Source organism: Ambystoma mexicanum, chromosome 9, assembly GCF_040938575.1.
Source record: "Ambystoma mexicanum isolate Mex_15411 chromosome 9, UKY_AmexF1_1, whole genome shotgun sequence".
Lineage (NCBI taxonomy): Eukaryota > Metazoa > Chordata > Amphibia > Caudata > Ambystomatidae > Ambystoma > Ambystoma mexicanum.
In genome coordinates, this window is record NC_090931.1 from 521,246,326 (window position 1) to 521,271,866 (window position 25,541).

General features: G+C 49.5%; 1 protein-coding gene across 2 annotated transcripts in view; it reads right to left on the minus strand.

Annotated features, from left to right (window-relative positions):
• USP32 (ubiquitin specific peptidase 32) overlaps positions 1-25,541 on the minus strand; it is a 3,569,419-nt gene that overhangs the window by 2,684,607 nt on the left and 859,271 nt on the right. For both annotated transcript variants that reach the window (XM_069615070.1, XM_069615069.1), the window contains exon 11: positions 22,615-22,676. In XM_069615070.1, the coding sequence (XP_069471171.1) occupies positions 22,615-22,676 (62 nt within the window). The remainder of the gene's footprint in view (positions 1-22,614; positions 22,677-25,541) is intronic.

Consider the following 25,541-nt stretch of genomic DNA (forward strand, 5'->3'; position numbering starts at 1 on the left):
GTCCGGTGTGAAGGAGGAGAGTGAGAACTGTAGGTCAGAGAAAAAGGGGGGAAAATGGCAGAATGTTTCAATTTCCTTTTAGTAATAGGTTAAGCAAGTGGTGAGGAAAGGTCCGAATGTGTAAAGGAGATGGTGGTGGAATCAATTGAGTGATCAGATATGGATGGCGTGACAGTAGTATTACTGGCTGAGAGGGAGGTGGAGATGAATAAGAGATCCAAAGAGTTAACCCCCTGTGTGGGTAGATAGGTTATGGATATAGTGGAGAGAGTTGTCACTAAGAAAAGACTGAGTTCAGATTTCTGAGAAGTAGATGGAGAGGGAAGGTTAAAGTCACCCAATAGAATGAGGCAATCTTTAGTGGAAAGAAAATTAATTGCCCTTTTATCTGTAGAGGGGATTGCATAGCAGGCTCATCTCCCTAGTACCAAAAGGGGTGGCTCCCTCTTGGGGAGAAGGGACTATTTCCTTGGATTCGTCACACTATCCATACTATGAGAATCCACTGCTGATTGTAACAATATCTGAGCACATAATGTTAGCTCTCTTATTGAAGGATGTGTTAAAAATAGAGACATGATCTAAAGCCTCACACATTTGGGATAACAAAAAAAATTACACTTTCCCCAATGGGGCACAGTAAATCAATGTCTTCCATGAACTCCCTATCCTCCAAGGTTGTAAACCCATTTGAAACTTCAACCATAGGACTAAAGGTTGGATGATTAGATTTCTGCTCTTTCTTTAGGCCGCAGCACACTGCCACAATGGTGGCGAGTTGAGTTGATCCAAGAACTGGAGAATATAAACAAAGAAGGGGAAAGATCCCTCAAGGTGTGCATAAAGTGCAACAAACTTGGCACCATGCAAGGAAATCTGAAAGTAAGCACTACACAATAGCCTACAATTTATTTTACAGTTGATATTTTTAAAAACGTGTACATTCTAACAGTGGGCCCTCACTGCATCACGGCTCATTTACCTTTCCTCCCTTGTTCCCTGTTCCTGCACGCCTCCCAGTACGCCCTTGATTGGTGCTGTTCCTCCCGAGCCTAGTCCCTGTTAAGGCTACTACCGGCGTTCAGTGCGGCACTTGCTGCCCGACTCCAACTGGGGTGAGTGTGTTTAATTTGGCATGCAGTTCCCGCTGCATTTTAAAAATGTGTACATTTTAACAGTGGGCCTTCGCTGCATCGTGGCTCAAAGATCTTTCCTCCCTTCTTCCCTGTTCCCGCTCTCCTCCCAGCCCACCCCCGACCCCCGATTGGGCTCTTCCTCCCGAGCCTGGTCCCTGTTAAGGCTGCTGCCGGCCTTCATCGCTGCACTTGCTGGCTGATTCCAACTGGGGTGAGTGTGTTTAATTCTATGACAAGACAGGAGGCTTGGATTATGCTTTAACTTTCTTTAATACTGCCATATCAGCAGTTCAAAACATGAACTTTAACTTAAATTTGATGTTTCTCTTGCATGTCATAGGAAAAATAAATCAGTAAATTCAAAGTTTATAATCCACAAAATTCAACAAGAGTCCAGTAAACTACAAACCCCATTATCCTTAAGCCCTCTGCAGCCTTGACCTCCATCTCTCCATCTATCAGTGCACAGCTTGGGGTATAAGCACTCTCAACCCCATGTCCTTTCCTCTTTCTTTTTGCTGCCATTTTCGGATAAGTCATATTTCTGTATTGTACAATATTTTTGCATTGTAGCAGGTTTTTATAGTAAGCATTTCATACCAGTGTAGCTGTATTGGTCTATGATAATTGTTTTCATAAAAATGTGTGGTAAAGTACCTCGCTGCGTCACAACGCTGAGGTGATTGATTGAGAGCTCGCGCAATACGAGTAGGAGCTTTTTCTTCTTTTTAGCCTGCGCTTAGTATCGGAGCGTATTACTTGATTGTTTATGTGGAGAGGTGGGGCGGAGCGGCGAGCAAAGCCGCTCGCTTTAGGCAGCCGTCAACGCTCTCCGTGTTCGCATGCGGCGGACTTTAGGACCCGGAGGTGCCAGAGTCGGAGATCTTTTCCCGGCATCCTCGAGGGACCTTCTAACACTCGTTCACTCGTGAAAAATATAGCCAACTGAACGGCGCGACGTGTATTTGAGTTTGTGAAAGCAATATCATTTTGTTTGGGGGAAAACATTATTATTATTACTACTACTCGCTTTGGCAGAAAACAGCTAGAAAAGCATATAGTCTAGATTCATAATGACTCTGCTTCAGAGCCTGATTTATTGACTGACTCCCCAGAAGTTAGCTATGCTAACAGAAGATAATGGCTCAGAAATCACACCTCAAGGAATATCAATCCATCACACCAGAGTGGAGTGAGGAAGAGTGGGAGGAGGAGCCCTCCTTACAGGACGTGATCTATCCCGCAGCTTCAAGAGGTTGCTGGGGGACTCACTGACGCAAGCAGTTTCTCAAGGAGTGCAGCCTTTGACCTAAAGGTTAGATATGCTAGAGGCGATTATGGCTGAGCAACAGGAACAGCTAGAAGCCAGAAAAAGACGGGCAGACAGACCTGGTGAGGGGACGTCAGCTGGACACCCCCAAAAAGAAGTTGATGAGAAGGGGTGTAAGAAAAACCCGGAAGAGCGCAGACTCTTCGTCCCCCTCGGACTCTGTTGAAAGGGTTAACACTGGTCCCCAAAGTCATAGCAACCTGGTCGTCAGATTGAAAGAAGCCTTTCTAGCAAAAATGGCTGATCACCAAGAAAGACCCCCCCTGCCCCAGGGGTGGACAATTCAGGGTAGTACGAAGAGGGTTATACACCCGACGACGAAGGTGGCGAAGAGGAAGACATAGCTGAACAATTCAGCCAAATGCTCCCGAAGAAGAAAACATTGTAGATATGTTTGACCCAGAAGCTATTAGGCACCCGAAGTCATTGGAGTGGGTGCCCTCGCCCAGAGTGGCAATGTATATGGCCCAACATATTCGAAAGCCACTGGACAGAGAAGTTCGAGCTCGCATGAGGTCGGAATGTCGAAGACCAGAGCTGCCAGGCAAGCTAGCAGAGACGCCAGATCTTGACCCTAAAATTGTCACTTTTGTCACCAAATCCGCGCGAGACATCAGAGAAGGTGTCAATCACGTGTGGAGAAGTTGTCAGGACAAGGTCCTGGACTTGGCGGGACCGCTAGCTAAAATTATGGATTTAGTTGAGAAAGCAAAAGACACTGGAGTCCCAGTAGATACCCAGGCTTTAGGTAATTGGGCACAGAGAGCAGTATGCCTCCTGGGAAACGCCAACTGTGCCCTCTCTTCAGAGAAGAGAAGGGGCATCCTCCTGAAATGACAGCAGACTCAGCGACCAAGCCTCCTATGAGGCAGGTGAGGGCACCAAAGGACTTCTTTTCGGGGAAGCCTTTGCAAAGGAAATGTCACAGTTTGTTGGAACGTACTCCGCGCTGGAAAAAGTTCAGAGTTCCATAAGGAAGATTTTTCCAGGACGTGTTTTTGCCGGGACCGGACGTTTCAGAGATCGTTTGTCCAGTCGGTTTAATTATCAGCGGAGACGTCAAGGGCCACGTGCACATTAGTGGGAAGAGCGCCAGCAGGACACCTTCTTTCCAGCCAGAGGAAGACATCCGAGAGGTCGCAGAGGGAGAGGCTCCTACCGTCATCCCAGTGCATCAGGCGGTGAGTACACAAAATATATGTATCAGAGGGAGAACTCTCTACTTTGTAACAGAATGGCAAGCTTTATCGAGCAATGTTTGTGTTTTGCAAGCAGTGACAGGACTCCAGCTAGAGTTCATAGGCAATCCAATGCAGGAGAGAGAGCCTCACCCCAACTGCATGCCACAAGAGGAAAAAACGCTTTTGCACAGCGAGCTAGAGGAGTTGGAGAAAAGAACACGATAGAGAGCGAAACGCTGGGTGGACAAGGTTTCCTCAGCAACATGTTCCTAGTGCGCAGAGCGGAAAAGATCCGGCCCATCATAAATCTAAAAAACTTGAACAGTTGGCCAGCGTACAACCATTTCAAGATGGAGGGCATTCACCTCCTCAGAGACCTCTTACGTACAGGAGATTGGCTAGCGTAGCTGGATCTCAAAGATGCGGATCTCACCATTCCGATAGCGATAGCATTTCGGAAGTACCTCCGATTCCGATGGAAAGGAGAGATATGGCGCTTGACGTGCCTTCCATTTGGTCTGGCGTCAGCCCCTTGGGCCTTCACAAACTTGAAGAAGCCGGTGGCCGCAGCTATCAGAGAGAGAGGTATTCGCAAGATCATTTACCTAGACGATATTCTGGTGATGGGATCCAGCAAAGATACCCTCACAAGAGACGTGCAGTGAATTTTCAGGCTCCTGTCCTTGCTAGGGTTCTTAGTGAAGTTAGAAAAGTCTCAACTCGTACCAGTTCAGAAAGTGGAATTTTTAGGCTTCACCGTAGATACTATGAGGGCGGTTCTAGAGCTCCCAGGTCACAAAGTGAGAGCGATAAAGAAGGAGCTCAGAGCAGTGTTAGCGAAGAAAACTATTTTGCTTCGGAATCTTGCCAGAATAGTGGGTCTGCTAGCAGCCTCCATACAATCGATTTTTCCGGGACCGCTGCATTATCAAGCGTTGCAGAGGCTCAAGATCAAATATCTGAGAGAAGGCTTAGGTTACCATCAGCTAGTGAACTTGGATCACAAAGACTTTACAGAACTCCAGTGGTGGCTGGAGAATATGGAGGCCTGGAACGGTTGAGTGATCTTCGGAGACGTCCCAGAACTGGTCATAGAATTAGATGCAAGTAGATCAGGTTGGGGAGCCAGGTGTAAGCAGATTCAGACAAGAGGAAAATGGTCAGATGAAGAATTAAGCCTGCAAATAAATTGCCTCGAACTACTAGCAGGCTCCTTCGCAGTTTGTGCGATTATGAGAGACAAGATAAAATGCTGCGTTTTGCTCAAGATGGACAACATCTGAGCAGTCCGCTACATCAACAAGTTAGGGGAACAAGATCCAAGATGCTAGCAGAGCTGGCGAAGGATTTCTGGCATTATTGCCTTCAGAACAAGATTGCAGTAACAGCCGAGTATCTTCCCGGGAGTCAGAACAGTGTAGCAGACTGGAACTCTCGATATCTTGTAGACTCCAGCGACTGGAGGCTACATCTTCGGGGTTTCAGACGTTTGCAAGAGCTATGGGGGCCTCTAGACATAGATCTATTTGCGTCCAGACTGAATGCTCAGACGCAGAATTACTACAGCTGGAGGATAGACCCCGGAGTAGCGGGTACAGACGCATTTCTGCACCCATGGAGCAGAGCAGTCCACTACGCCTTCCTGCCTTTCGTTATGATCACAAGAGCGCTGGCGGAAATCCGCAGGGACAAAGCCGAAGTGATGATGGTGCTGCCTTGGTGGAGAGCGCAGGCCTGGTTTCCAGTAGTGATGGAACTTTCTTCGGATTTTCCGAGAATAGTTCAGAATCAGCCGGACATCCTGCTCGACCCGACCGGTCGAGTTCACCCGCTGATAGAAGCGGGCACGTTACAGTTGATTGCATGCAAGGTTTCAGGAGAAGATGACAATTGTCAAGAATTTCGGAGCTCGCTGCAGATTGTATCCAAGACTCCTGGGCACCTTCCACCATTAGGAGCTAACGCACCGCTTGGAACAGTTGGGCACTGTGGTGTGACAAACACGGTTTGGATCCCATTTCAGCTCCTCTAGTGCAAGTCCTCAATTTCCTAGCTTCGAGGTTCCAGGAAGGTTGTGCATACAGAACGATAGGAGTTTACAGATCTGCGATTTCAGCAGGTCACGACAAAGTAGAAGGTAGTGCCGTCGGGGCGCATCCTGATCTGATCTGATAGGTTATTTATAATGCACTTAATACCCAGAGGTTTCTAAACGTGGACCCGGGGATTAGACCTGTGTTGCTCCGTGTCGTCTTGCTTCCAAGGTGAGCACGTTGCCCCTGAGCTATCCTCCTGCAGTTTTGCGGCTCTTTAAGGGTATTAAATTGAAGGTGGAACGTCAGACGTTTTTCGTCTATTTCTGAGGTGGCCGGAGAATGAGGCCTTATCCCGTTCTCAATTATCAGGGAAATTAGCCATGCTTCTATTCCTAGTGGCGTGTCGGAGAGTATCGGACGTTAAGGCACTGGAGATAGATAGGAAGATTTTTTATACAGAAGGAGTAGCATTTACTATCGCCAAAAGAACAAAGACAGACTCCAGAGTAATGTCTTAACCTTATTTTACGGAGGATAAAAAATTATGTATAGCACAATGCATTAAAGATTACGAAGCTGCGACAGTCCAGCTTAGGCCTCGCGGTGTAACCCAGTTGCTTATAGTGCGCAGGAAGCCTCACCATGCGCTAGCAACGGCGACAATTGCTAGATGGGTAAGAGAGGTCATGCAGTGGGCAGGGATAGACTTATCCTTATTTGGTGCGCGTTCTGCTAGGGGTGCTATGGCGTCTAGAGCATTTGGCTGCAGGTGTTTCTCCAAGATATTATGAAATCAGCAGATTGGTCCTCTGAGTCTACCTATTTCAAACCAGTGTCAGATATACCTAATAGAGTGGTAGCAAGCTTTGAACAAGCATAATGCGTGCCTCCCGTCTTGCCATAGAATAAAGATTGCCCATGCTGATAGCTCAGGAAGTCTTCATTCTATTAAAGACAAGGAGGCGAGCATTATATCCCAGCCTGAATGGCAAAAGTGGATGACTCTTGTGATATATATTGTGTGTCACCTTTTTGTGCATTCCCACCCTCAATTTATTTTTTCTGTTCTCGCAGGAGATTATCAGGAAGCGCCTTGATGGGTGTAGTCGAAAGGATGGAGGCGTAGACACGAGTTGTCCCCATTGGACCAAAGAGTTATCGCAGTAGCGGAGCAGTTATCAGATCCTTATGGAAATTTGGTGGACATAAGACTGTGCACAATTTGGAACTAGAACATTAATGGCAAAGAAAGAGGAAAGGACATGGGGTTGACAGACTTTATACCCCAAGCTGTGCACTGATAGGTGGAGAGATGGAGGTCAAGGCTGCAGAGGGCCCAAGGATCATGGGGGTTGTAGTTCCCTGGATTATAAACTTTGAACTTACCGATTTATTTTTCCTATGACATGTTTTGAAGTGCTGATATGGCAGTATTAAAGAAAGTTAAAGCATAATGTGAGCCTCCTTGTCTTTAATAGAATGAAGACTTCCTGAGCTATCAGCGTGGGCAATCTTTATTGGGCTTGTACTCCCTGATGCATTTTAAAAACGTGTGCATTTTAACAGTGGGCCCTCGCTGCATCGCGGCACACAGAACCTTTCCTCACTTCTACCCTGTTCCCGCCCGCCTCCCAGCGCGCCCCCGACCCCTGATTGGTGTCTCTTCCCATTATCTGAGCACGGTGGGGCAGCCCCACTGCCTGTTGCAGCCCCCTGAGGCTCAGGACCCTGAGGCAAAGGGCAGCTTCCTGCAGAAGCAGCTCCAGATGGTGTCTGCCGGTGTCCACCAGGGAAGCAAGAAGCCTACTGCCATCAACCTGCTGTAACAAATCAGGAAAGTTGAATCTGGGTGTTTTCCATTGCTGCTCTGTTTGGAAACTATACCTTTTTTCAATTTTTAAGAAAGTTGAATCTGGGTGTTTGCATTGCTGCTGTGTTTGGAAACTAAGCATTTTTCCCTCTGAGGCATTTTTTTTCTCTTCCGGTGTCTTCCCCATTTTTGTGACCCAGCCTCACCCCATGCATCCTGCGTTGTGTGGAGCTGTGCATCTCTCTCTTCTCTCGCGCTCCCTCCTCCCATTTTCCTCCTTCGCACACTCTATGGTGCTCCCGGTCTCTCCCATTTTCACTAACAGCTACTCTATCTCCTATCCTATCCCTCTCACTAAGTCTGGAAGGAAGAAGTTCAAGCGGGGCATCCTGGTTGCCAACCCTGGCCTTCTTATCGCTGATACTTACATCAGTGCTTGCTCCAGACATACTCTCACCGACATTCTCTTTGTCGTTCCCTCATCAGACCTATGGACCCCTCATACGATCTCGGCTCGCTATCACATCTCTTCCTCTCCCATCAATGGTGGCACTCGTTGGGAGGTCCTTCTTCCACTCCTCCAAGACCGTTACTCCTACTAGCACCTCTCTGGCGCCTAAGATACTTCCTTCCTCCTCCTCCTCCTCCTCTCAGGATACCTCGCCACCACCCACTCTAGGGCCCCTCTGCCACTTCAGTCAGGTGTAGATGGAGAGGGAAGGTTAAAGTCACCCAATAGAATGAGGCGATCTTTAGTGGAAAGAGAATGAATTGCCCTTATATCTGTAGAGGGGATTGTATAGCAGGCTCATCTCCCTAGTACCAAAAGGGGTGGCACCCTCTTGGGGAGAAGGGACTATTTCCCTGGATTCGTCACACTATCCATACTATGAGAATCCACTGCTGACTGTAACAATATCTCAGCACACAATGTTAGCTCTCTTATTGAAGGATGTGTTAAAAATAGAGACATGATCTACAGCCTCACACATTTGGGATAACAAAAAAAATGACATCTCTCTCGAATCCTCTCTCTTTGACTGACCACTTTCTTCTCTCCTCTCACCTGACACACTGTCCTCTTCACCCTGTCCCCCCCCCCTCCCAAGCAAAGCCAGCCCAAGCACCACCGTCTACCATCTTGGTCATTCGGCCCATGAAGCGTATGTCTGTGGATGCCTTTGCCTCTACTTTCTCTGCTCCTCCTAATGCTGAGGCTGACTCACACTCCGACACGGCCCCTTCTAACCTGCATCTTGCTATTTCCAACACTGTGTACATTCTTGCCGCTGCCATGAGAATCCGTCCGAAGCCTACCTCCAAGTGCAACTCTTGGTAGGACTCAGACTTCGCTGCCCTGAAACGCAAGTGCAGGGTGGCTGAGAGGATGTGGAGGGCTTCGGGTGCATCCTCTGACAAACTGGCCTGCCGCCTGTTCCAAAGGAAATACAGACTCTGTCCTGTCCAAGCCCGCGTCTCTGCAACCTCTAACAACACGGCGAAACTCTTTAAAATCTGCAAGGTACTGACAATCCTTCTGCAGTCTCCACCTCTCCTGTTCCCGCCCAGGCCCTCTGTATGGCCCTTGCTTCTCATTTCACTACTAAAACTGAGGACATCCTGTCCTTGCTATCCCCTCTGGCTACCTCTGGCTACCTCTCCCTCTCCTCCTCCTCTCTGATAACACCTGACAATGTTTAGAGACAAGTCTGATCTATGAAAGTGTCATCCAAACAGGTGCTCCCCCTGCTCCCATCGAACCATCAAGGACAACATTGACACCCTTGCTCAAGTTTTGGCCGATTTATGCAATCACTCCTTCGCCACTTGAACTTTCCCATCTCTCCTCAAGTACTCCCATGTGCACCCCTCCTAAAAAAAAGCCTTCTGCCAATCCTACCTGTCTGGCTAACTATTGCCCGAGCTCTATAACTCCTTTCCTGGGCAAACCTCTGGAAAAACTAATCATCTCCCAGTTTACTCTTCACACTGAAACTGTTGGCTGTCTCCATGATCATTCATCAGTCTGGCTTCAGAGCAGCCAGAGGCATGGAACTTCTCTCCTGAACACCTGTGAAGATTTGCTCTCCAATGTTGACTCCAGCATCCCTTCTGTCCTCATCCTCCTTGACCTTTCCTCTGCTTTCGACACAGTGAATCACACCATCCTGATCAATCGGCTTTGTGAGAACCTGGGCATCACTGATCCGGCCCTGGAGTGGCTGACCTCTTTCCTCCGGGGTGCAACTCGGGTCCTTTCTCTCCACGACCTATCTCTCGCGCGCTCTCTCTACATGTGGGGTTCCCCAGGGCTCCAACCTCTCACTCTGGCTCGTCAATATCTACGTGGTCCCTTTGGCCCACCTAATCTCTACCTTCTGCTACAACTTTCAGTGTTATGAGGAGGACACCCAGCTCTCTTTCAGGCTCCGTACATCTTCCTCCACTCTCTTACGCATTCCTGACTGTTTATCTGCAATTCAGGAGTGGTGCACCTCTATGATCTATTTTTTTCATCCGGACCCCTGCTCCCGGTTTCCCGCTCTCACTCTGGCCGCCCTTCCATGGGCCCTCTTCCTTTGCCTTCCTGTGAGGCAAAAAACCTGGGAGTCTTTTGCAGTTCCACTCTCTCCTTCTGTTCACACATCACTGACCTTTCCGAGAAGGGCCATTACCAGCTGCACCTCCTCAAAGGTACTCTTCTGTTTCCCACTTTCCCCCAGAAGCTCAATGTCTCCAGAACCCTAGTTCTCTCTAGGTTGGACCACCATAACAGCCTCTTTCTCAATCTGCCTTCCTCTTCTCTCTGCCCTCTGCTACTAATCCAGAACAGGACTGCGTGAATTATCCTTGGCCTCAAGCCCAGGGACCGGATTTGTTCCAGCCCTGAAATCTCTCCACTGGCTCCTGGTGGCTGCAAGGATCAAGTTCAAGACCCTCTGCATTGTCCATAAGGCTTTCTGGAGCCGGGGCCCTCACTACATCCAACACACTATTCCTGAATACCTTTTTAGAGTTTGCTCTGCTGCCTCCAACTCTCTGCTGGTCAGACGCTTCTTTAGGCAGAGAGTGGGGGGCAGATAACTTTCCTCTGCAGGTGCCTCCCTCTGAACGGCCTCCCTGATCATCTCAAACCTGAGCCGGACCACATGAAGTTCCGGAAGAAGCTGAAGACTTTCCTTTTCGCCCCTGTTTTCTCTCTCCCTCTTTCCTGCTGACCTCCCTCTGTATCTGTCGCTGTGAAGTCTGATTGCGTGGATCCCCTCAGAGTCTCACTGGGTACCAGGCTCCTCTATGACGAGTCTCCCCACACTGCCTTCAGGCGTTTCACGCCCTAGGGACTGTAACTGTAACCTCTACAGTCCCCCGCCTCCTTGCACTTACCCACAGCCGCGATGCCTTGGCTGCACTTACTCAGAACATTGCTGCCCTGATCGCACTTACCCCTTTTCCCTCTCCCTTGCACTTCTCTCTTCCCCTGCTCCATGCGCTACCACACTTGTCCGATCTGAATGACACAAGGCCTAGTAAGATCATTTGTCTTGTCTTCCCTCTGTTACCCTCCCTTGTTTTGTCATTCCTAGAAACACGTGTAACGGCACGTTATAAATTACTTACCATATCACATCACATCCAAGGGACCTTTTCTGCCATAGGGATATTAGCAGGATGACCAGAAGGAACAAGTTACTTACCTGTAACTGTTGTTCTCCAGCATGGGTCTGGCATGGATTCACATGCTCATGAATATAAGATTAAATAGCAGTACACACATGCACAACCACGGGGGGTGGTAAAAGGCTCAACATTAAGCAATACAAAAAACCCAACATTAAGCATCTCTTACCTCCTCACCAGGCTCACCTTAAGCGAACAGGTTGCGCAGCACTGCTTGGCCGACCCTGGACTCCTCCCTGGAATCCCGATCGACGCAGTAGAATCTCGTGAAGGTGTGCGTCGACCTCCACGTAGCAGCCCTACATATGTCCAGCAGGGGCACACCAGATAAGAACGCCGTAGTAGCAGCGATCGCTCTGGTCGAATGGGCTCTCGGACGGCCTGGCAGCGGTCGGTTAGCCAACCGGTGACAGTGCATGATGCAGCCGGAGAGCCACCTGGAAATAGAATACTTCGAGAGAGCCTTCCCTTGATTCACAGGTCCAAAGTTCACGAGCAGCTGTGATGTCCTCCGGAAACTCTTTGTGCGGTCCACGTAGAACTTCAGCGCTCTAGCCACATCCAGCAAGTGCAAAGTCCTCTCGGCCTGCGACGAAGGAGACGGGAAGAAAACAGGTAACACCAAGGGCTTGTTAAGATGGAAGTCCGACGGCACCTTGGGCATAAAGGAGGGGTGCGTCCTAAGCACCACCCTCAAGGCATGGAAAGTCAAGTACGGTGCTTTGCAGGATAGGGCCTGGATCTCTCCCACTCATGGTGCGGAGGTAATGGCCACCAGGAACGCAGTCTTCCACGACACAAACTTCATAGGTGCAGAGTGCATCGGCTCGAATGGGGGCCCCATGAGCCTGGTCAGCACCACGTTAAGTTCCCATGCCAGGGCCGGGGCCTTCACCGGCGGGAACGACCGGAACAGTCCTTTCATAAACTCTTTCACCAGTCGATGGGACCACAGGGACATCCGTCCTGTGGTTCTGGTATATCTGGAGATCGCCGCCAGATGAATCTTAATGGAGGCATGGGCTAGCCCAGCCTTTGCCAGCGACAGCAGGTACGGCAGCACTTGAGGGGCCGTAATCCGTAGGGGGTTGATCTTCTGTGCTCGGCACCAGATAGAGAACCTCTTATTTATTTTTTTTATTTATTTTTTTTAATAGCATTTGTATGGCGCACCATAAACCCATAGGTGTGAGGGCGCAGACAAAAACATAGAAGAAAAGGGAGATAGAGAGGCTGAACGATTTAATGGAAAAAGTAACTGAAAACCAGGGACAACTATTTGAAGAGGAAGGTTTTAAGGCCCTTCTTGAATGTATTCAGGGATGATGAATTTCTCAGTTGGTCAGGCAGAGTGTTCCAAAGCGCCGGTGCAGCTGAGGCAAAAGCACCACATTGTGCCTTTTTGCCTTTAACTCTGGGCTGCTGGAGCAGGTTCCGGTTGTTGGACCAAAGGTTTCTGGCAGAAGATTTTATTCCAATGTACCTTTGCAGGTAGGAGGGCATCTTGCCCTGAAGGCATTTAAAAGTGATGACCATAAGTCTGAAGGAGATTCTTGATTCAACGGGCAGCCAGTGTAGTGCTCGACGTGCCTCCGAGATATGTACCCTGTATGCAAGACCAGATACCACTAACAGCTCCGTTCTGAACCACCTGAAGGCGTTTGATGATTTTTTTACTGGAGCCTGCTAATAGGCTACAACAGTAGTCTAGTTTGGAGCCGATAATGGCTCGGGCGATGGTCTCAGCATTGGATTGGGAGATGTATGGACGCAGATGGGCTAACAATTTAATATAATAGTTGGCGGAAGAAACGGTACTGGCCACATAAGAATTCATCTTGAGTGATTGATCCAAAACCATGCCTAGGATTTTAACCTTGGGGAGAGTGGAAATTAGAGCATCTCCCAGCTGGAAATGTTTGTAAATTGAGTCTAATTTGGCTATGATGTTATCAGATCCTACAACCATGAGTTCTGTCTTGCTGCGATTGAGTGCAAGATTATTCAACATCATCCATTTTTCTATCATAGCAAAGATGCGATTAAGTTCTTTTTCATCCTCCGAATGCTGGCCTGTAAGAGGGATGACACATTGAGTGTCATCTGCATAGTTGGAAAAGAGGATGCCCTCATGGGCCAGGTGGGCAAAGAAAGGAGACATGAAGATGTTATAGATGCAAGGCGACAAACTGGCGCCTTGTGGAACTCCAAACAATGTCTGAATTGCAGGTGCCCCTGGACTGCCCCTGGGCAGGACAAAGGCTGATATGCGGGGAAATGTCTTCTCTGTGAAAGGGACAGTGAGCTAAAGACTTGGTAGAGTCTCTCCCAGGGGTTATTCACCCAAGAACAGGTCATTGGGCTGTGTTCGTGCTGGTAGAGAGATTATCAGACCCCTCCTTTGTTTTGAATAAATGAACTCTGGGTTTCACCCTAAGTTAACAGGGCGATCCAGACGTGGACCCCTTGCTCACTGTTCTTAGAGAGGCAACAGTTTCACCTCACTGATGATGCCCAACAAGGCTGAAACACGTGTATGGGGTTACGGATCGTACTCTTGTTCTTGTTCATTCTTCCACTTATGACCGTAGCATTTGAGAGTCGAGGACGCCCTGGCCTTTGCCAGAACCTCTCTGCAATCGGCCGGTATATCATAGCCTCCAAACTCTAGCGCTGCAGGAGCCAAGCCTGCAGGTTCAGCGACGCCGGGTCGTGGTGGAAGATGGCGCCTCTTTCTCTGGAGAGAAGGTCCGCGTCCGCCGACAGCTTGATGGGAGGGGACGTTGACAAGTCCAGAAGGTCCGGGAACCAGATCTGCCTCGGCCACACCGGTGCGACGAGGATCATCCTGCACCGGGACCTCTTGAGCTGGCTGAGGAGTCGAAGCAGCAACGGCAACGGAGGGAACGCATACAGGTATAGGCCGTCCCAGGTGAACGAGAATGCATCGCCCATGCTTCTCGGCTGGGGAAACCTGCTGGCGAACCTCTTGCACTTCGTGTTTGTCGCTGTTGCGAACAGGTCGATTTGGGGTTTGCCCCAATCTCGGAAGAGTTGATCCACCTGATCCTGGCGCAGTTCCCACTCGTGACACGCGCGCAGCTCCCTGCTGAGCGAGTCGGCGATGGTGTTGCTTTCTCCTGCCAGGTGGAAGGGAACCAGGAACATCCCCTGGGCGACCGCCCAGTGCCACAGATCCTGTGCCTCCTTGGATAGGGCTGGGGATCTGGTGCCTCCCTGCTTCCGTATGTAAAACATTGTCGTGGTGTTGTCCGTGAAGATCCGCACCAGCTTGCCCTTGAGCGACGGGAGGAACGATTTGAGAGCCCAGAACACGGCTCGGAGTTCCAGGACGTTGATGTGCAGGAGCCTCTCCTCCTGGAGCCAGAGGCCTCTTGCGTGGAGATCTCCGGTGTGGGCGCCCCAACCTTCCAGGGAGGCGTCCGTCGTCACCGTCTCCTGGTACGCTGGCGTCTGAAAGTCCTTGCCCGCCGTTAGGTGCGCTCGAACGCCCCACCACTGAATCACCCGCCGGAATACCTTGTTGAGGTGGACCCTGTCTTCGAAGGTGCCCGTCGCCTGTATCCAACGGGCGTCGAGAAATTCTTGAAGAGGGCGCATCCGTAGTCTGCAGAGGCGCACCAGGTAGATGCAAGAGGACATCATCCCCAGGAGGGACTTGATGGACCTCACCCGGGCCACGTCCGTGGCTAGCAGGCGCTGCACTTTGCCTAGAATGGTCTTCGTCTGTTTTTCCGACGGGGCCGCCAGGCGCCTCACTGTATCGAGCTTTGCTCCCAGAAACAGGGCCACCTGCGACAGCACCAGGTGGGACTTCGGGTAGTTTATGGCGAATCCCAGGTTTGTGAGTAGCTGGACGGTCATCGCAGTGTGTTCGACAGCGAGTTCCCTCGTCCTTGAGCGGATGAGCCAGTCGTCCAGGTAGGGGTAGACGTGAATCCCCTGTAGGCGCAGCCGCGCCCTCACTGGTGCTAGGCACATGGTAAAGACCCTGGGGGCCAACTTCAATCCGAACGGCAGTGCTCTGAATTGGTAGTGGTGTCCCTGGACGACGAACCTGAGGAACTTTCGGTGACTTTTGAGGATGGGAACGTGGAAGTATGCATCCTCCAGGTCCAACGACGATAGAAAGTCGCCTTCCTCCAGCTGTCCCAGTACGTGCTGGAGGGTGACCATCCTGAACTTTTGTGATCTGATGTATTTGTTCAAACGACGAAGGTCCAGGATGGGGCGCCAGCTGCCCATCTTCTTCCTGACGAGGAAGTACCTTGAGTACACCCCGGAGCCTCTTTGGGACAAGCTCGATGGCGCCTTTCCTGAGCATCGCCCGTACTTCCAACAGCAGTTTCGGGACGTGATTTTCCTTCCTGGCCACAGGTGGAACGTGAGGGCACTTCTTCAGGAATTCGATAGAGTGTCCTCGTGCCAGGGTATCCAGCACCCAACGGTCGGTGGAGATGGACTTCCACACGCCGACGAAATTCGTCAGCCGGCCCTCCACCGGGGTGCTTCGGTGGGGGCCCGAGACCACGGCCGGTTCAGTCCTGCTTGGAGGTGGTGGCCTTGCCGCCCTGGCCACCTTGCCGACGGCGGCGAGGCGCTCCCTGCTTGCTGCGACCCCTGTAGGCCTCCTGAGACGAGGAGCGTGCCGCCTGGCGGTAGGACGACGAGCCACCGCTGGATCCCTTGGAGGCACCCTGTCTGCCTCCAGAGCTCTGAAAGGGCCGTCGTTGCTGAAGGGCTCCTAGGGCACGGGCCGTCTCTGTGTCCGTGTTTATGGCTTGGAGGGACTCGTCCACCGCCTTCCCGAACAAGTTGCTGCCGTCGAACGGCATGTCCAACACCCTGGTCTGGACGTCCTGACGGAAGTCGGTCGCCCGGAGCCAACCCCGTCGTCGTAGGCAAACACCATTGCCCAGCTGGCGGAACCCGGTATCGGCAATATCGGTTGCCACCGTTATGGCGTGGTCCGAGGCCACCTCGCCCTCTTGCAGTATTTCCAGGGCCTCGGACCTCTTGTCGTCCGGCAGGAAGTCCAATATGGGGCCCAGCTTAAACCAGAGCTCCCTGTCGTAACGGGCCACGATCGCCAGGGCGTTGGCCGCTTTGATCGTCGTCGCCGCCGACGACGAAATGACCCGCCGCCCCATGGCGTCCAACTTCTTTCCCTCGCCGTCCGGCGGGGAATTCGACGTCGAGGCTCCTGACCCCGCCGCTTTCTTCTTCGCCACCGCCGAGACGACAGAGTCTGGCGTTGACTGGGTCCTGAGGCACAATGGAGCGGTTTCGGGGACCCGGTACTTCTTCTCGTACCGGTCCCGTTTGGCTGGTGCCGTGGAGGGGTTTTTGAGAACCGACAGGCCCTCCTCCCAGATGTCATTGATTAGGGGCACAGCGATGACCGTCTTCCGCTTGGCCTCCCGGCGCTGATAGAGGAAACCTTCCTTTTTCTGCTCCTCCGGGCAGAGCTGGAACAATTCGGACGCCCTGGCGATCATGGCGTGGAATGAGCCAATCTCGTCGGGCGGCGAGGCCCGTGCGACGGGGGATGGAAGACCCGTTCCGTCGTCGTCGCCCTCAGAACCCGTCGTCGAGCCCAACGCACCGTCATCTCCCGACTCGTGGGAGGATGAGGAAGGAACTGTAGGCCTTACGGGGGCGACCGGAGGAGAGGGTTGGGTCCTCCGTCGTTTGTTCTGAGGACTTCCCGACGGGCCAGGTTGCGGGTCCTTCGGCCTGGGCCATGGGAATCTCGTCCTTATCTCAGAGCATAAGGACTGGATGGCAGACAAAATGGCCGCCGAGCCATCCTGAGGCCTAGGATCCGGCTGCGCCGGAAGGGAAGGCCGCTCTTCCTCACCATCGTCGTCTTCCTCGGTTATCTCCCGAGGATCTTCCTGACGGGATCGAACCTTCTCGAATTGGACTTTGAGGTTCCTCACGGCCTTGGTCAGTTCCTCCTTCGAGGCTGACTCCGAGCTCGAGGAGGGCACCGTGCCCCCCCTCGCTTCTTCCATCATGGCGGCCACGACGATGGGCTGAAAAGAGGATTCCCCCCTTGGCGGCAGGGAAACTCTAGTCCCGGAGGCAGTCTCCACTGGCGGTGTCTCTGCCGGTTTGGCAAGAGTCGCCGCGATAGCCTCGATAGAGGCCTTCGCCTGCTGCGTAGGGGCCTTCACCACCTTAGGTGCGTCCCGGGCCTTCTCCTTCAGGGGAGGGGCGACACCTCGCTCCCCCTCTTCCGAGATTGGACGGGGCTTCTCCCGAAGCTTACCCGGGGTCTCGGACTTTCTCTTCCGCGAACCGGAGCGTTGGCTCGTGGTTGACGTGCCGGGGAAGGTGCGCCCTGCCTGGCGACCGAAGAGCCCGACCTTTCGGCGCTCCCGGAGCCAGCGGACTCGCGGCGCTTGACATGGTGTTGGCGCCCCCGTCGCCGGGGCGCCCGCACAGGACTTAGAAGCCCGCTCGGACCCTTTCTTCTTCTTCTCACCCGTCGAGCCCTTCTCCAACCAGCTTGCGAGACGGGATCGACAGTCCCTCATGGTCCGCTCCGACAAGTTCTTGCAGGACTGGCAGTCCTTCTCTACATGAGTCTTGTCCCCATGAAGACAGTAGAGGCATCGCGAATGTTCGTCTTCCTTAAACACATTCTGCAGCCCGCATCCAGGGCAGCTGCGAAACAGCTTGGGTCCGGGCGACAAACTCGCATCCTGGGCCATCTCGAAGTAGGCCGCGAATCTTCTGGAATCCTCCAAGAAGTTGATTCGACAAAATCTTCACCCTTGAGGGGCCTAGGAAAATCCTGCAATGGGTAGCCGTTAATGGGAGTAGAAACGGTGGAGCTTGAGGCTCGATTAACCGAAAAAAATGTGAAAATTCACCTGAAAAATCGAGAAACACGCAGTAAAAGCTCGAGAGCTAAGCACGGGAACTCCCAACACTTGAACGTGTGGTAAAAATCTGAAGATGGCTGCCAGAAGCGGGGCTTAGGTAGAGGGTAGTCATTGGCTGTGGTCAGTATGACACAGAGATCAGTGATTGGTTACTACTAGGAAAGACAGATCAGAAACGAAACTGATACTGATTTTTTCTTTACCGAGGATTCCCAGCCTGACGAACTATGGTTGTCAACTAATGCAAGCTCTTAGATAAAAGTGACGTGTTTTTTCAATTAATGCAATATCACTAAACTTAGGCAAGTTTGTTAGCATAGCTGTATATGGAGTACATGCTGGAAGTAGGCTGGAACTATCTTTAATAGCTTGTATTTAAAAAGATCATATAATTTACATCCTCTTTGCTACTGGCAAGTTTGATTACGCTTCAGTAGGAAGGGAACCATTTGCTCTCTCCATTTGATAATAAGTCAACCCCACTTGGCAAATTGACAAGCTACCTTTTCTACAATCTCAGTGTGTAACTAAGTGGGCACCTGTATAAACCTATCGCATGTCAAAGCCACTTTCAAATTGTCCATTATTATGAATGCAGGAGAGAATGGCAATTTAAGCTGGAGAATCTGATTTGAAAATTGCCTTCCAAAGTGACATTTCCAGTCTGGCCATGATAATTGATGATAGATATCTGAGTGGGACTTGTTGAAGTGGATATCTGAAGCTTACATTTTAGATTTTGTTTTAGATCTTCCAACACAGATTGTAGACTACAAGGCACCTTCTACGTATGTGATAAGGAGTTCAAATTAGTCTAAAACCTTTTCAGCACTTGAACACTTTTTCCCCAACCTGATTGATAGGCAAGGAAATACTGGTGTTGCATTTTACAATGTTTAAATGAGGCAAGTGACTCAATAGGCGAGCACATTATTAAGCTACCATCACATTTCCTAAAAACCTTTAAACACCTAAAATATTCAATATCTAAATGGAGACAGACAGTTCCAAAGGGCGTGGGACAAGACACAAAATACTAACAGATATGTACAAATGTATGCAAATGTACAAATACAATGGAGATAGATGCCCCAATACACAAGCCAATTACCACCAGGTTGTTATGTTTACTAAAAAGCATTAACAGCTACACTCCCCAAAATCTAAATATTGCCGCACAATGAAAAACAATGTGCAAAATATATGATTTGTAAATGTAAAAGAACAAGACCTAGGCTCATGTACAACATATATCCAAATAAGTGCAAACATATGCACCTGTACAACCATAGGCCAGGTCCAAAGTTGCTCATTCTTAGTCCATTTTTATAGCTAATAGTCAAACAAAAGAAAATCTGAATATCCATTAATTACTGTGGAAATCCATTAACATGCATATGCAGCATTCGGCAGGAGTTACAGGAGATGCCAGGATACAAGGCACAAAAGAAATGAGATGCAGCAGTAGCTCAGGTTAACAGTCTACCCCTTAAACTGGCCACCACAGATTCCGTTGGGAGAGCTCTACTCTGCTACTCTGTTACTATGTTACTCCGTGATGAGCGTCTCTCCCCTCATAGGTACCAGACGGCTGCGTTTGTTAAGCAGCCCTGTTAGTAACTTTACCAGTAAATTCAATTAAACATATAGATATTGATGGGGCCGATCTGAACAACAGAGCAGAAAGATCACAAGGCTCAGGGCTCAACACTAGTATGAAACCATGACAAACTGCAAGCAACTGACGCTACAACTCAGGAAGGCCCTGTGTTAATCAGAGTCGGCAGCCTCTCCACCTTGCTCCTGGTATACATGACCCTATTGTTGCAGGCAACTGCTGTTACAGATCCGCTGAAATACAGGAATACTTTTTTTAATAAACCAAACATGCCAAGGGCTAAAAGCCATCACTGAGTTAGGCAGGCACTTTAGAAATGCAAATTTTAGGTTTAAAAACTGTACCTTGTACACCCAGCTGCCATTTTAAAAGCATACATTGCTAATGTAGTCACTGTTGTGGGATTCAACTCGCTGAGTGTTATATGAGATGGCAGTGTGTGAGAAAGTAGCAGATGTGACGAATCCTTGGATGTCGTCACTTCTTCCCAAGAGGGAGCCCCTTCCCATGAGGCAAGGGAGGTGAGGCCGCTACCCAATAATTCCCCTGGGGTTGGTATTCAACGGGAGGATCTCATAGGGAGAGAGCCCCCCCCACCTCCCAATGGGACTAGGAATGACTACCCAGGAAGAACGCGGTATACTTCACCTCAATCCCCCTCACCGAACCGTCCTTTACCTTGCCATACAATGTACATGTGTCATGTCCATAGTAGCAACAGTACTCGGACGATGAAGAACATAGTCGACCCAAGAGAGAACTATCGCAAAGGTACTAGGACTAAGAAGAGTCAGGTATACCTTAAAGAGAGCTATCGGGAAAGTAATGGGACGAGGAGGTGCAGAGGTATTAAGAGCAATCCTCAAACCACTATGGAGCAGTCTAGTGTTTCACGTATTGGCCAAAGTCAATACAAAATAAAAGAGGGAAAACCAAGCAGAGAGAGAAGCTATCCCTGGAGGAACTGCGATTGTAAGAGCTAGAAAGCAGAGGAATCCGAAGACGGCAATCAGGACGCTTAGCGGCCTGCTAAGGAGCTCCCACTCCGTTCGCTGAGAGCAGATGAGCCGGAAGGCTGCGGAAGATGGTGTCCAGAACCAGAATGTCACTGGCAGGTGTTGGCATGGACAAACAATGCCAACAGGAAGAAAATGGCTACAGAGCCACGGCAACCTATGGGAATGCGAGCGAAGCCTAGAAGGACACATATTGAGACCCGAACAAGCCATACACCATCGGGAGAACATCGGCAAGGCACCAAACAGGTGCCAGGGTTGCTAGGGTGCTTGGTTGGGCTTTTGAAGGGTTTGAAAACCACAATAGACGGGTCTGGGACCCGCATCTTCATAGGAAGGGCATCATAATCCCTCTTCATCGCAGTACCTGGCCAGAATCTACCCAACACGGGTATGGGACCTGCATCCCCAAAGGGAGAAGTTCATAACAACTCTTGTTCATCACAGTACCTGGCAAGGAAGTAAACCAGTTCTGCCAACCCGGGTCTGAGACCTGCAACCAAGTTGGTCCAAGCCAGGGGAAGGAAAATATACCCCCATGTACAGTGAACTGTATGATCAAGTCTGAGAAGGGCATGGAGAAGGGAGCCATTCCCCCAGCCTTCGTTAAATTGTGAAAAAGAGCCTGAGGAAGGGGGCCAGTCCCCCAACCTTCGTAAACTGTGATAAAAAGCCTGAGAAGGGTTTGCAGAAGGGAGTCATCCTCACAACCTTCATTAACTGTGATAAAGGTCCTGGGGCAGGGAGCCATTCCCCCAACCTTGTGTATAGGTGTGTTATAAATGCCATATCATATCATAACCTTCGTGAACTGTGGTAAAGAACAAGATGGGCCCGGGGAAGGTAGTCATTCCCCTGGCACTGTGAAAATATGGAAAGCAAGATACCTGGAGATGGGAGGCATTCAGCAGGAACCCTAGAGTGAGGAAAACTATGGGCAATAAGAGTTTGAACTCAGACCTTTACAGCACCACAACCTGGAACTTTGTTTTGTATCTTAAAAGGAACCGATACCCGGGGAAACAAATCATTCTCTCAGGCAAAGATCCCAACTGCCAATTGGAACTATGATCTGTGGTCCAGAAGAAGGGAGATATTCTTCTGCACCAGGAAGACCCACCTTAGTTTAGCTACAAGTGTGAGGGAAAGATGAAGGCATTTTGACACACAACTGTGTACCCTTAATTTACTTGGACATTCTGACTGAATTCTTAGATCCTTAGTTGTGCCAGGCAAACCCCTTGTAGAGTTAGGGAGAGTTAGGTTTCCTCTTAATTTCATCAAAAAATGTTTATGCCAACCAGCATGTCACCTGTGTGTTGGTCTCCTCCTTCTGCACCCTGGCACATATTATATTTTGTGCTGCAAAGTCAAACACACCACATGGCTTTTTTCCTAAAGTTATATTTCATTCCCTTGGCAGTTCAATTCCCTCCCTCTCCTCCAACTCTGTTCCCATTATCTTGCAGGCTCCCAATAGCACAGAGAAAGCAGGAAGAGTGCTGTAAAATAAAACAGGTGATGTTTTGCTTTATTGCAAATATATTGCACTCTCTTAAATATTCTGTATAATTTGCTTTCCAACTTCCTCCTAACGTTTACTCTGTATTCAGGTTGAAACCTTACCGTTGGCGTTGCAGCCCACAAATCAAACATTTGCGCCAATTCAATCTCCAAGATATCATGTGTAAGGGCCAGTAAACATATTTTAGAATTGCAAGTGCTTTAAAATGGTAAGCTGAATGCCCTAAGACAGCTTGCACTATGTATGTTTTCTGAAATGGGAGACGCAATGTTTGCCAAGTTTCCAAACAACTGCTTGTTTTAATTATGATTGCAGAGAAGTTTCCTACAAATAAAAACATCAAAGCAATGTAGAACATTGAAAAACATACCGAATAATGTAGCCTTCTTCCACTGGTGTAGCTGGCCGTAAACCCAAAACTATGTGGCATACCTGGAATGAAAAAAGAGCATAATAAATGTAAGTGCTATACTTGAATCCGATTAGGTGCATCATCAAGACTGCAGTGATTTTTGTGAACACAGTTCACCTACTTGCCATCTCAAGAGGAACATTGTACTCATAATATGCAAGTGTATACACACAAAGTTGCAGTAGGAATCTCAGGATGATCAAAGTTGCCTTAAAGCATACAACTATTTGTGAAAGAGCAAACTAATAGACGATTTAACAGACCGTCCGACTGAAATGGTTGATTCAATAAGGTTATTCAAGGAGCGCAGGAAAAAGAATAACCAAGAATGCAGGCAAAGATTAAAGAAAAATACCAAGTCAGAAGGATACGAGTGAGGTACAATAACGAGTGGCTGAAGTCCCTAAAAGGGTGAGCCAAATTGGAGACACCCCTCAGACAAAAACAGTGTTGGATAGTCAAACCTCACAAAACAAGATTTGAGGGATAAATCAAACATTGCTGAGCCGTGCCCTACTAGACAATTAAGCTGAGAACAAGGCAGCTCTGACACTCCAGGTTGATACAAGTGGATATTGATAACTGATGAGGCTTCAGACTCACTTTGAGGACGGACGGTCCAAGGGGCTAAGTACTGCCACAAGCTAGGAGTTGCTGGGATGAAGAAAATGTATGGAGGATACAGACCATCCCCAGTGAGTCAAATACCCAAGCAGGGACTCCTCTAATGGGCTGCCAAAAATCCCTCCAACCTCCCCTTGTGAAGGCCTGGAGGACAAACATGCAAAAAGCCCCTTTGTAAGTTTCTCCTCTATCCTCCGAAGAAGCTCCACTTAGTACCACTGAGTATACTGAGCACTGTGAATCCTTCCCCATGGAGAAGGAACGCTGTCACCTTAAGGCACCGTCAGAACAGCCGGTGATTGAAATGAGCGAGCAAGCAGAGAGAACATATTCTCTGGCTGTGCCCCTAAACCAAAGGACTTCCTCCCACCATAACTGTGGAAGCAAAGCAGTTAAAAAGAATGCAACCCATACCATGTTCCCCAGCATGAAAATATATGCATGTTCCTCATGCCAACACAGACACAAACAGGCTTGATGCCTCCACTGTACATATGCCGCAGATTCTGCAAAGCTGCACCGCCAACGCAGGGAACACTCGCCGGCTACAATATCAGTCACAGCAGACCGACTCCATTGTTATCAAATTGTTCAGAGACGGGCAGCTTGCACGGCAGCCCCCAAGTTTAAGCAGACAGGTCACAGCAGTTTTCCACAGCAGAAGAGAGCTGTCCAAAAACAAACCCAAGCCAAATGATTTTGAAAATGGCAGCCAGCACCAATGTAACCTCAGAGCCTGGTCTTCTCAGCCCACAAGACAAAGCACAATGCTGAATCCCCAGCCAGGCCAGCTGTCGGATCTATGAATGCTTTCAGATTTTCGTCACCGAATAACACTTTTCCCTGATTTTATTTTACCACTTTCTGTGCCGCAAGATGCGTGGAGAGACCCAAACGCACCCGCACCCACCCTTTATTCCCCATAACATGCCCTTCTATATGCCTTACACCAACTTATCTGCAGGTTTGTGGTAAAAGAATTCTAAAAACGTTGCAAATTTGTATTTTACAAAAGTGTAATTCAGTGAAAATGGGTATCACCCAGCCGTCACCTCACTGGTGCAAAACATGAATTCAAATCCTAGCCCAAAGGAGCAATGCTCATCCTGTAAAACTCAGCAGAGGCAGACTTGTGGTGTGGATTGTAGGGGAGGGCAGGAGTTTGGAAGCAGTTGACAAGCCCAAGGAATTATAAGGTGTCAGAGAATACATCTTTGTCTCAGTTACACCCATAGTAGTCCAAGTCGTTTATGCATTCACTGACCCCCTCCCCCTCTCACTATCCTGACACCAATGGTAAAAGGAGACATTGAGGATTCAATGGATGCGCCAGCCTCAACACCAGTTTAGTCTTTCTTAGCCGAGACACAAACTCATATACATTGGGCAGATAGAAATGCAGAGATAAGCAGATCAAAATGTAACAGGAGGCTAGTTAGAGGAAGCGAGAACGACTGCATCAAACTCAGAACATAGATGAAATGAACACTCAACTTAAAGCCGTCTTATGTGTGTGATGAATCATTGATCTCAATGAGCCAAGAGAGCCGCTCTCAGCACTCTGTATGTATTCATTATAGTAGTTATGTTATGTTCTCCTGACTCCGGAGCTAGAGTCTACTGACACACTGACCAGGGACTTGGCCCCGTTCGGGACGCAGGGTGTGTGGAGGGGGTTCACTTCAACCTTGGTTAGGCCACCTACCAAGGCATATGCCAGAGATGATCCTACACCAGAGGATGGGTGAGGGAGTTGTGATTGCCCCAGTCCCTGAATCCCATGAATGTGGCCTGGCATATGTTGGGAAGGAACCAGGGTCTTCCCCAACCACCAAGCCCTTCAGTTAGGCAAGACATCTTCAAGGCACTATAATGGACTAGGGGAGAGGAGGGGCACTGGGAAGGCTCTCTCATGAAACATAATCACATACACAGCACACCCGAAGTGACCTCAAGTGAGCTGTTTGGTTGGAAGAACTGGAGCATTGGAGGACTGGCGTTCTGCTCCTTTTTTATACTTTTGTCTTGCGCCAGCGAGAGGAAGCCGTTTGTGTTCTGAAACACTGTGCCGTGTCCTGAGAAGCTTTCAAAGTCTCCTTTTGGCCCTGCCCCCTCACTCCCAGCAGCCCTACTTCTACAAGGTGCACGCGCACCCGCACGCGCACCCAAAGTGACCTCAAGTGAGCTGTTTGGCTGGAAGGACTGGAGCATTGGTGGACTGGCATTCTGCTCCTTTGTTATACTTTTGTCTTGCGTCAGTG